The following is a 12490-nucleotide window of genomic DNA, read 5'->3' on the forward strand; positions in this document are numbered from 1 at the left end:
AAACATTAAAAATATTTTTTTTTCATCAATTTAAATTTCGCCTGAACCTATCGCAGTCTATTTTTTTTTTTTTACAAGTCATATACATCGACGGGCTTATAAACCCATGTCCTTTTTTATTCTAAATACATGCAATTTTTTTTTTTTCTATTTCAAGGTAGTCAGTCAGTCTACTACTGGACATGGGCCTTCTCAAGTCCGTAACGAAGTTCTGGAGTGCGGCCCTCACCCGAGTTGGCGCTGACGGTCCGGTGCAGCAGGTGCTGCATGCGCGGGCCGAGCGCGCCCAGCAGGTGCGGCGGCAGGCCGCGCGCCTCCAGCAGCGCCTGCAGCCGGCCCACCTCGCCCTCCTCCGACGACGACTCCTCGGCGCCCGCGCTGCCGCCCGCCGCGCCGCCCGGCCCCCCCGCGCCTCCCGCCGAGCACTCCTCCGCCGATGACGAGGCTGTGGAATTGTAAACGTGATACAAACTCAATTTATCAACGCGTTGGCTCACCGGTCGAGGCACTGACCGTCATGCCAAACAATTTTTTTGGCCAATTTGATTTAATGAATATCTTTGATGTGTATTTCCGGACCACCGACACAGAAGTAAATCCTAGTGGGGACCGTTCTGTTCCTAGTGTGAGGCATGATTTATCTATTATTTAAAATGTTATAATTGTCACTATACACACAGAATGCTAAATAACGATCGCAATTAATGTAAAAAAACATTCTAATCTAAAAACAAAATATATCTATATATTAACACTTGAAGCGAAAACTTTGTACCCCCCTTTACCGAAAATTGCGCGGAAGGAGGAGTATATAAATTTCGCACACTTATAGTTTATTCAAAGAAGGAGTGCTGAATACTGATTTTTTTTTACAATTATGCATAAAAAAATACGTTAAATCAATAAAAAAACATTACACACACTACTATGTATTTGCCACACACACGCATATACTCTTTTATTTAATGTTTAAACTTATAATTGAAATTAATAATTCAGATAAGCACAACTGATTATACGCCATAGATAAACCAAGTTTGGTAAATTGCTCGCCACCGTGTAATTTTGTGAGAAGATCCTCAACCGTCGGCAACGGGTATTGTTCGATAATTAGATTTTTCTTTATTGTAACAGACAAATCTGCACAGATTCGAATCCCACCGTCTTTTTTTAAGACCGGCACGATTGGCGATGCGTAGTCAGCGTGGTCCGACCGGCATCAAAATACCTAAATCTATCAGACGGTTTAATTCGGGATCAATTTTATTTTTCAAAGCATATGCTACTGGCCTAGGCTTAAAAAAACATAGGTCGAGCATCGGTTTTTAAGTGTAAAACTATTTTAAATTTGTTGAAGCAACCTAATGAGTCTGAAAAAAGCTTTGGAAATTTTGATAATATTTTCTTATTGATAAATTCATGTACTGTGTGGCTACGGTACTAAAGAATTTAGCCACCCCCTCTCTTCCCGTGGGTGTCGTAAGAGGCGACTAAGGGATAACACAGTTCCGCTACCACATTGGAACTTAAAAAGCCGACCGGTGGCGGGATAACCATCCAACCGCTGGCTTTGAAATAAACAGGCCGAAGACGGGCAGCAGCGTCTTCGGTGCGACAAAGCCGGCCCTGCGGTCACCAACCCGCCTGCCCAGCGTGGTGACTATGGGCAAAACACATGAGTTCACGCTATTTTTGGCGTAAACTTGTGGAGGCCTATGTCCAGCAGTGGACTGTGATAGGCTGTAATGATGATGATGATGATAAATTCATCCCCAGCATGTAAATAATAATTAGTATCGCTAGCAGACACGGGTGCCAGTTCTAAATTAAACTTTCGAATAAAATCAGGACCGAGGAGCGGCGGCCCGCCATTCCGTACTACGGACATATCCAATACGCGTGTAACGCCGCTATACGATACGGGCACTCGCACTACTCCTAATGTCTCAATGTTTCCCCCCGTGTAATTTAATAACTTCTTATTTGATGTTGATAAAGTTAAACCTTTAAAATAAATATTAAATGTGTTTTCTGACAATACACTGACAGCAGACCCACTGTCGATTTCAAACTCTAAAACCGTACCACAAACATTAACCCGCTCCGTCATCGGTTTATCGTTTACGCATCGAATATTATAAAACAACTCACCGTCACAGTATCAACAAATCAACACAGTATCAACAATATCATTACATGGTATAAAACAAACTCGTCTCCCGCTGTCTGCTTAAATCTTTAAAATTACGCGACAAATTTTGATGCGGTATTCTTCAGTAAATAGAGTGATTCCAGAGGAAGGTTTATATGTATAATACATACATAATATAAGTAGAGAAACACTGATAGTTTTATAGGTTTCTAATGCGGTGTCGTAAATAAACATATTCTATTGCACTTACATTGCAAATATTTATTATATATTTTATATTTAGTATCATCATTGCACCCTTGCGAAGCCGGTGCGGGTGCTAGTATTATTATAATTGCAGACTTCCGCAAATAGCGTTTAAAAATTTGCAATTGTATTTGTTAGCAATAGCGTTTTAAAAACAGCACAATATGGTGTCAATAATTTCACAATTTTGTGAAATACACACAATCTTATCTAAAAGTTAATCAGTAAGAGTAAAAGTACTCTCCTCATTTTAGTTATATCATCATCATCATCACTTCAGCCTATGGCAGTTCACTGCTGGACATAGGCCTCCCCAAGTTCGCACCAGACATCCCGGTTTTCCGCAATCTTCATCCAGCCTACACCGGCAATCTTACGTAGATCGTTTATATTTAGTTATATAAAAACCAATAATTTTGAATTATTGTTTGATCATTTTTAAGGATTCAAGTGACATTGGCGTGATGAAGTCGATGTCGACTAACTTAATGTATACTAGCTGCTAACGACAAGATATTTTTGAAGTACCTTTGCCCTTAGGCTTTCCATCACTGGACGCGTTGTCAGGCATCGAAGCGACGGAAGCTGGCACCGGCGGTGAAGACGAGGTGGATGCAACGGCACCCTGTTTATTACACACAAAAATTATTAATGCAAAAAAAATACAGTCGAATTGAGAACCTCCTCCTTTTTTGGAAGTCGGTTAATAATACTTTTGTTATTTTATTACACACTAAAATTGTTATTTTTATAATATTACTAGCTTTCCGACATTACATTATTCTGGCTGATCCGTTTTCGCCTGATAAAACATAGCCCATGTCACTTAGTCACACAACGTAGCATACTGCTGATTAAAGAATTCTAAACATTTTTGAATATCATATCAAAAATTGACCGCTCCAGCGGGATTCGAACCCGCGTCTCCGACTGACCGTGCGGTCAGTCGGAGACGCGTCAATTTTTGATATGATATTCAAAAATGTTTAGAATTCCTAATGTGTGGGTAACACAAAAATAAAATCGACCAGATTAAAGAATTTTTAAAATCGGCTTAGATCGGATTATCAGTTAACATATAAATGTTATTTTCGAGTTTACCCTTCCAAATCAAACCTTTTTCTTTATAAAATGAGTACAGATTATCTACTAAAAAATCTTACCGTGGTTAAAAGGTGAGGATGAGATCGGCTGGACGCGGCACCGGTACTAGCACACGAACCCAGGCTGCTTTTACCTGCTATAAATAGATATATAAAACACGGAATCAATCAAAACAATTTTGAAGAAAAAGTATAAAAGTAATAACAATAATGCATCTTGTGCCTTTGGTAAAGAAAAAAAAAAATATGGACAGTAGGAAATGTTACACAATTAATACTTCAGCCTGTCCAATATTCCACTACTCGTCATAGGTCTCTTTCCCCGTGTGGGAGAAGGATCAGAGCTTAATCCACCACGCTGCTCCAATGCGGGTTTGCGGATATATTCCCTACTATGAGTAACGATCGCTATCAGGTGTACATGATAACAACCGGGACCGACGGCGTAACGGTCGTAACCTAATTACCTACAATTAATTAATAGCAGTACTCAAGTGGAATTTCATTGATTAATGGTTATTTATAATGTCCTATTTGTGGTTTATAGTACCTAATAGTGAAGGAATTTCGACGTGTATGAAATACTCGTCTTCGAAGTGTATAATTGTGTTTGCAGGCAAACGAAAACCGACTTCAATTATATCGACAAGTAATACAACGTAGGTAGACGAAAAAATAGTTAAGTAAATACGTATTATCAAAGATTACTCCAAAAGTTATAATCAGATCTCGATGAAATTTATATATGGCCACAAGTTAAACATCAGCTTTCGAATAACTTAAAAATCATTAAAATTGGAACACCCAGTAAAAAGTTATGCGGATTTTGGAGAGTTTCCCTCCATTTCTCTGGGATCCCATCATCAGATCCTTCCTTATCATGGTACCACACCAGGGATATCCCCTTTCCAACAATAAATGAACTATCAAAATCGGTTCATAAACGACAAAGTTATCCCCGAACATACATAAAAATATATATACGGTCGAATTGAGTAACCTCCTTCTTTTGTTGAAGTCGGTTAAAAAAATATATAAATCGAGTTTCTTTATAAAAGACAACAAATTCATATTTCGTTTATGTAAAATGATCGGTAAAAAAGACTTCACAAATACAACACAGTAGGGCGCGGCCTGTGTCTAGAAAAAAAAGTCGACCCTATTATATTGTCACATTATTTGTATTTACTATGAATAAAAAACCTTGCGCCGGCGGCACACTCTCTCTAACATCTAAAAAAAAGGACAATAACATTGTTCTCCACGAAGCTGTCATTGGGTAATCCTAAGTCTCATCCTAGTCTCAAAAGAATTTCCTGTGAACTACAGTAAACTTTTATGCCATTGCTATGTGGTATACTTTAATATAATATGGGATAGCGTTAAAAATGATCAGGGTGAAATGGATATTCAGAAATATTCATAATATAAAATAAAACCTTTACAATGAACACTTTACCATAAAAGATTGACATTTGGAATATTTTGTAAACATTTTTTTGTGCTCAACATAAAAAAAAAAACAAAAAAGAAAAACAATTAATAACAAAAAAACAAATTAATAACCAATCGTTTTACGGTAACATTATTTAACAAATTATAATTCGTGAAAATTTAAAATATAGGTAAAGAACATGTCCTATTTTATCGCTCATGCTGTTCATTCACTTATACTCATTCACCTCTAAAATATTATGACCACATCCCTATTTGCCCTTTAAAAAAAGATATTGAAATGTCATATTCAAAAATATATCTGTGCTCTCGGAATTCGTATTTTAGTAGTTTTTATGTATTTAAAATGATAAATTGATATTTGTTTTTAGTGAAATAAAGAGTAAATGGAGTTTTACAAGTGTCCGTAAACTAATGTGTTGTGAAATTGAGTGATAAATGCGGAAAAAACGTAAATTACGATTGACAGGGGTTTGTTTACCAAATAAGACTCTTTAAAAAAAAAAACGGAATATAGAATGGAGAGGAAAAATCTATACAAATAAATAAAATTAGAGTATCTATTTGTAATATTAAAATGACCTCTTTTTACTAAACGCATATGAATGGCTTGACCGATTTTGACGGGACTTTCATTGGCAGATAGCCGATGTAGTAAGGAGTAACTTACTACTTTTATTTTAGAAAATTATTTATTTTGTAACTCTGCGAACTGAAGATAATTTTTATTTATTCCACGCGGACGAAGTCGCGGACACAGCTAGTAAATAAATAAATAAACGCCTCACAGTCGACGGCTCGAACTAGGATGTACCGCGTCGACGGCTGGAAGCACATGACACGACCACAAGCGCGGTTACCTCGCTTGTCTCGCCGCGTGGAGGGCGTGTGCGGCTGCGGCATGTCGCGCGCCCGCGCCCGCCGCGCGCCGCCCGCGCTGCTGCCCGCCTCCTCGCCCGCGCCCGACTGCAATCGCATTTTTTTTATAAACAACATGCACGGGCTCTCAGTAGCGAATGCCATTTTTACGAAGTAAATATTTGTTACTATACGTGTGTTTTTTTTTTACAATATAACTTCAGACCAGCAGTTTAAATACTGTCTAGAATTGCTAGGAAAGTCCAACACTGACAGCTTTTCGTTGTTATAACGATATTAAATATGCAATAAATATATCAAACATAATAAATATACCTATGTATAATAATACATGCCTTTTGTTTTTTTTTACCACATTACTATATATACATATATAACTAATTAACTAGACTACTACTTCTACTACTACTACTGAATTCGCTATTAAGGTCGTGGTTCTTTTCTCCATTGGACACGATAGCATTACAGACAGACGTTATATAGGCGCAGTTTAGGCTGCGTTCCATTCTATTATTTTAGTATGCCTCAAAACAATTTCAACTCGAAGTGTACTTGAATCCCATTATTTATAATACAAATCATTCTAGACCGATGAAAGTCAATAGAAATATAGTCAGATTTATTACAAATCGATTACGCAATATAGGAATTACCTCTCAAACAAAATCAAAAATTACTTTCTTCGAATAGACCTTGAATTGTCACTTTACAAATTATAATTATATTTGACTTGACTAATTAATTGATTACAGTTAAAAGTAAACCTACCACCGATTCGGATTGTAAATTCTGCAGAGAAAAATTAGCAAGAAACTACGTACTCTTTTTTTTTAAATGTGTGCAAAAAAATAGTGCTTTATATAAGAACCAGAATTTCGAACACAACACCACTACAGTTTCACACCAACAAACCAATTCCAACTTTACTCCACTTCATTCCAACACCATTTCAGAACATGAAATAACATTGTCAATAAAAAAAAAAATTAAAGAATGCATAAGAATTGTGCCATAATCGAACCTGTCTTTTGGAAACAGTATCCTGTCTCTGACGCTGCGAATTACTGGCCCCCCTCGTCAAGCAAGCACCCAGGGTCGCACCCGTTGCAGCAGCGATACTCTGAAAACATGCAATTATCATTAACATGTTTCTTATATTATTTTTAAATCATGTGATTTACCATATGTAATGAAATAAAACATACCCTTCTTGCGTTAGTTTGACGTAAGTATGGCAGATCACGAGGAACTATTAGTAGTTTGCTGTCAGAGCTGTGGTCTTTCGAGGAACTAGCTTCTGAACAAACAAAAAAATAATTTTAAAACAATTTTTACCTTTTAGCCAAAGTTATTTGTTTCGTTATTAACAATAAGTTACCTTGTAAATCCCTGAATGGCGGCGGAGTAGCAGTCCTTCCTCTATATTCTGTGAAACTCTTACGTTCCGCTGCTGTCTGCGTGCGAACCACGTCGCTTGTGGACGGATTCGCTACAACAAAACAGTTAATACTTATATTATCTACAATAATAGCTGCACTTGATGGATGATAAGAACGTTTGATAAGGCCCGCTTAGCGAGTCTCACTTTAATTGTAATGAACTTTAGTGTAGTTAAATACAAAATTATTAATTAATATGTTTCCAAAAACTACTTAGGGTGTTAATTACCTGTGTTGTCGCTAATAACAGTTGAAGTAGGGGGCCCAAGGTCACGGTTATGTCGATTACGTAACCGATAAGTGCAGGATGCCTGTGCCGAAGAAGTTACTTCTAGTCTATCAGGTTCGTCGTCCGAAGTCCGACTTTCAGTTACTTCGCTTTTGCTGCGCTCCTCGACCTCCTTGTGCTTGTCTATTTTTAACTTCTTTCTGCACTCCTCTATGTCAATGAAGATATTGCTTTTCCTGTGTGACAACGAACGATGCGTCGAACGTTTCCTCTTTTTTCCTTTTCTACGGGTCACTGTAGGACTATATACGGAGTAGTCGGAATCTAGTAGCTCGGTGATAGTAGAGGAGCTGAAGGGTGAATATGCGTAGTCCCTTTCGTCCAGAGGAAGCAAGCCTCCCTCTGCCTGGTTCAGCGACTGTTGCTGAGTGCAAGTCTCAACGGGACTTGGATTCGAAACGTTACGCACGAATGAGTGTGATTTTACACTGTTGGGAACCTGCTCACAAACACTCTCACTCGACTTAAGAGCAGTACGTGAGCGTGTGCAATAGGCGACACACTCGTCTGTTGTATTGTTAATCGACGTGGTATGGCTTTTCTGTTTTTTCCTGTCATGCGACGATGTCCGTCCACGCTTCGGGCAATCGATGGGCGATTTGGACGTATCACCGTGCTTGTAATCTGTGGTGTCGTAGCGTGTCTCGTAGACGTCGGTTCCGTAAGACCAACGTTCAGAAAGAGAATAATCTGATCGCGGTAGCGTATTAACGAGTCGTGAACTCCTCCGAAGCTCGACTTGCACCTGTGGCTCGGCGTCGAAGGTCCGGCCGGTAGAATGTCGGCTGGTGCGCGGCGAGGATGGAGTGACGTTGCGTCGGCTTCGACGACTGCGACTTGCTTTACGCACTTGACGCAACCACCGACCGCCCACCACCCTGCTAGGAGAAGACCTGTACCAGACACAGAATTATCATACTTTAATTCAAAATAATTTAACAATTAACACTAAGTGTAAAACTTGATGGGATCTTCAATAGCTAAAGTACTGATTTCTATAGTATTTTCACCCCATTCGAACTTACTTTAAATTTTCTAAATACTCAGTTGGTCATATAAAAATCTCCAGTGCAAATTTTTATACTTCTTAATGCATTAATTTAAGCTATATAATATTTAAATTAAATAATTTGAAGTAATGTGTAAGGCAAAACATTATGGGGACAGAGCACAATATTTTACGAAAATTGCCATAAAAATGCAGATATATACTGCAATATTTACTATTAAACATACTTAATAACATAATATCACAATAATGTAATTTTACAATTACTTCTTGGTAAACATTATTAATTTACTAATAGCTTCATTTAAATATAATGTGTTTTTAAATACTGCAGCTATTACTGGAATCATTGATTTGTGTTAAAAGTGTATATACATTGTAGAAAATACTGGTGTTGTAAACAAAACGTTAACGAATATTGTGTAATAATTCAATAAATATGATTTGTTGTATGTAAAAGTTGTCCAACGCTCGACAGTTTGCGTGCAGATCACCATAAATCGCGCTAAAATTTTATTTAAAACGCGGTATAATATGTAAGGTTAATGATTTAAATAAACAGTCGATCAGTCGGAGTCGATCAGTCGTCGATATCGGTGGACGATACGTAGACCACAATGTTGTCGTACCTACTTTTAATTATTCAACCCTTCAAGTAGTTCACAACTAGTTCAAAGGTCTACCGCCAGCCGCCTTAGTACGTCAGGTGCTACACATTTGGTCTTTCGAGCCGGATGGATCTGTTCCTGGGTTGTTGATAAGTAACAAGCATTTCATTCATCCTCATGTACCTAAATTTGATCGATTGTGAAAGGCAAGAGTGAAATCTACCAAAATTTTACCATAAAAGGGTTATCGGTGATCCAACACTCACCTATGAGCAGCTAACAACTCTCCTTAACCAAGTCGAAGCGTGTCTAAACTCGCGGCCGATTAGTGTGACACTGAGATAATTCCAGAATCAATTCCAAATGAATATCCTCTAACACATCGCAATTTGTTCAGTGGATACAACAAACATTTTGGAGATGCTGGTCTCAAGAATATTTAAGCAACTTAATGCATAGATACAAATGGTCTTCCAAAACTCAAGATCCAAAGGTTGGTGACATAGGTATCGTAAAGTAAGACAATTTGCCCCCTAGTTGTTGGTTAACGAGTCGTATTTTGGAAAAGCATCCCGGTAATGATAAGGTCCCGCATGTAGTTACATTACGTACCAAATCCTCAATTATTAAAAAGCCAACCAACAAATTATGTATTTTACCAATTGCAGATTAATGAAAGGTTATGTGTATTTTAAGTATTTTTTTTTTATTGTATTTTATATTTAAAGAATATCCTACATCATGTTTTTATATTTTTACAATTGTAAACTTTATACCATCAATTAAGTTTTTAATGTGGGCCAAATATCAAAATAGAATGTTCTACTTCATCTACATAATTCGTAGTTGTTATCATCATAGTTTTACATTAACTTACAACTTAAAAAGGACATTCTGTCACTAAATGTCCTTGGTGGACACCATGTTCAAAACATTCGTATGAAAAAGTTGTTCAACCCTCGACAGATAGTGTGCAGATCAGTATAGATCACACTGAAACTTTATTTACGCAGTATAGTATGTAAGGTTAATGATTTAAATAAATGGCCGATCGGTCGTCGGTGTCAGTTGTTAGTTGTTGATCATCGGTTGTCGATACGTAGATCAGAATACTGTCATGGTTTTATTTATTTGACTGCCAGCCACCTTACGTCTTACATCAGGTGCTATACAAATGTAATCCCTAAAACCTTCCATTATGTAAGGCTAAAACTACTACCTCAATTTTTATATTTTTTATATAGTTTACCTAACTGAAGACAATCATTAAAGCAAAAGCTCAAAAATATATTACATCTATATATTTACAACCACAATCAACATTATGATTGTTTTAAAATATTATAAATGAAATAGATTAAAAAAATAGTAAATACTATAGAGTAACGATATAAAAATAATAACAATCTGTAAATTCTGAAAAACTTTTAACTTAACAGAATTTCAATTTAAAGAAACTAACGGTCGCCCAGCGATCGAAATTCGACCATAATTAAAATTTAAATTACAAAAAACCAAAGAATAATGAAAATAAGAACCTTTTTCAAAAATTTTCACTTTGACTACAGACTGACAATCAACAAAATAGTATAATATGCATTTATGTGTGTCAAATACATGGTAGTGTGTAATGTTTTTTTTTTTATTGATTTAATTTAATTTTATGCTTGATTAAAAAAAAAAATTAGCATTCTGCAATCCTACTCTATATAAACTATATCATATCAATTTTCGTAAAAAGGAATACAGTTTTTGTTCATAATTAGATTAGTAATAGAAAATTGTTCTAAATCATATATCAAGAACAATAAGAGCAACTGAAATGTACCTATCATATCAAAAATTTCTCAATTCTTTAATTTTGTTTTACTTTATACAAAAAATTTCACAAGGAAAATACTACTAATTTTTTTTAACAGTACTTAACCACAAAGATAAGAATACCAATTATAAAGAATTTATTTATGTAATACCTACTTTTCCTTTAAAAAACTATTAAATCAGTTTTTAAGTTTCAGATAAAATAATTGCTTACTATTTATTGTGTATATGACTAAGAACTAATGTCAAGTATGAGAAATTAAGAAATGTTGAGTCATCACAATATATTGTACACATCATTAAATGCACTATCAGACATAATTCACATTTTTTGTCAACAGAAGTAATAAGTTAATAACAATGAAAAGATACATAAGTTTTTTTTCCTTATATATATATATAATTCATATGAATTTATTTACATAAATACTAAAAATACCAACAATAAGATTATGTATAATATTTATGTTAAACTTTTTTCTTTATGTACATAAATTAATATTATGCATACATAAATATTATGCTGTTTATAAATTTAAGTTAATTTAAATAGCTGAGAGGTGCACTCCCAGGGCGCTCATCATAGTTACATTACGTTGTGACACATGATCGTATGCTCACCTGCTGGACTCTCTCGTGAGTGCAGAGTGCGACGACGGTGTGATGTGTTGCTCGGCCATAGACGACGCTGAAAGACACACGCGGCTGCTTGTGTGAGGCCTGCGCAGGCCACCCGCGCCCGCTACCTATCCGGCACCATGCCCGGGCGAGCGTTATACCGCTGCCTCCGCATCCACCACCTCTAGCCGTATCACAAACACATCACCACGAGCACTTATCACCGTCACTCACTGACTCTGGCTCGGACAACGTACTGCGACGCACTATCCGCTTAACTGGAACAAAGATAAAATACACACTCAGCAATATGAATAACGCTGCGTTACATAAACATTTCAACAATTAATTAGTACCACTAGCTGCCACCGGAGCAGGCCTTTTATTATATGTATACGAACTTCTTTATACTCCTTAATTTAATTATTTCGATTGTTGTAACAAAATGTGCTGTTTCGGTAATAGCCGTAACGATTTAGCTCCACGTTTCGCAGAAATTATCTAGATAGATGACACATCAAGGACAGCTACACTTTTTCGACTTATTTTTCAATTCACATACAGCTGGCTGCCTGTCAAATAAGTCTAGTGTTGCCAGGCTAGAGCACTTAAAATTCTACCACACACAATTATTGATTTTATAAATGAAGTAATGCGCTTTGAACACTTTTGTTAAATGTGACAGCTAATAGCTATTTATTTATTTTCAAAGCAAATACGATATAAAAAAATCTTTAAGTGAATGTGACTGAAGGCATGTTGGTTGAATATCATGTACAATCGAGGAGTGTAATTTATGGATAGGTTAGGGTGATTTTTTTTTTTTTTTTTTGTATAACGAAACTGTCGTTAAACGTTGTACTTTTTAAGT

At 36.3% G+C, this 12490-nt stretch overlaps 1 protein-coding gene across 1 annotated transcript in view; it reads right to left on the bottom strand.

Annotated features, from left to right (window-relative positions):
* Window positions 1-12194, bottom strand: part of LOC123663826 (E3 ubiquitin-protein ligase TRIP12) — a 45494-nt gene extending 33300 nt beyond the window's left edge. The window contains exons 1-10 of the mRNA XM_045598465.1: window positions 11976-12194; window positions 11623-11897; window positions 7504-8456; window positions 7214-7324; window positions 7041-7132; window positions 6857-6955; window positions 5817-5922; window positions 3562-3635; window positions 2927-3023; window positions 230-445 (exon numbers count right to left, since the gene is read on the bottom strand). Of these exons, the coding sequence (XP_045454421.1) occupies window positions 230-445; window positions 2927-3023; window positions 3562-3635; window positions 5817-5922; window positions 6857-6955; window positions 7041-7132; window positions 7214-7324; window positions 7504-8456; window positions 11623-11681 (1807 nt within the window). The 5' untranslated portion in view covers window positions 11682-11897; window positions 11976-12194. The remainder of the gene's footprint in view (window positions 1-229; window positions 446-2926; window positions 3024-3561; window positions 3636-5816; window positions 5923-6856; window positions 6956-7040; window positions 7133-7213; window positions 7325-7503; window positions 8457-11622; window positions 11898-11975) is intronic.
* Between the last annotated feature and the right edge of the window lie 296 nt (window positions 12195-12490).

The sequence above is a fragment of the Melitaea cinxia genome, chromosome 2, assembly GCF_905220565.1.
Source record: "Melitaea cinxia chromosome 2, ilMelCinx1.1, whole genome shotgun sequence".
NCBI lineage: Eukaryota > Metazoa > Arthropoda > Insecta > Lepidoptera > Nymphalidae > Melitaea > Melitaea cinxia.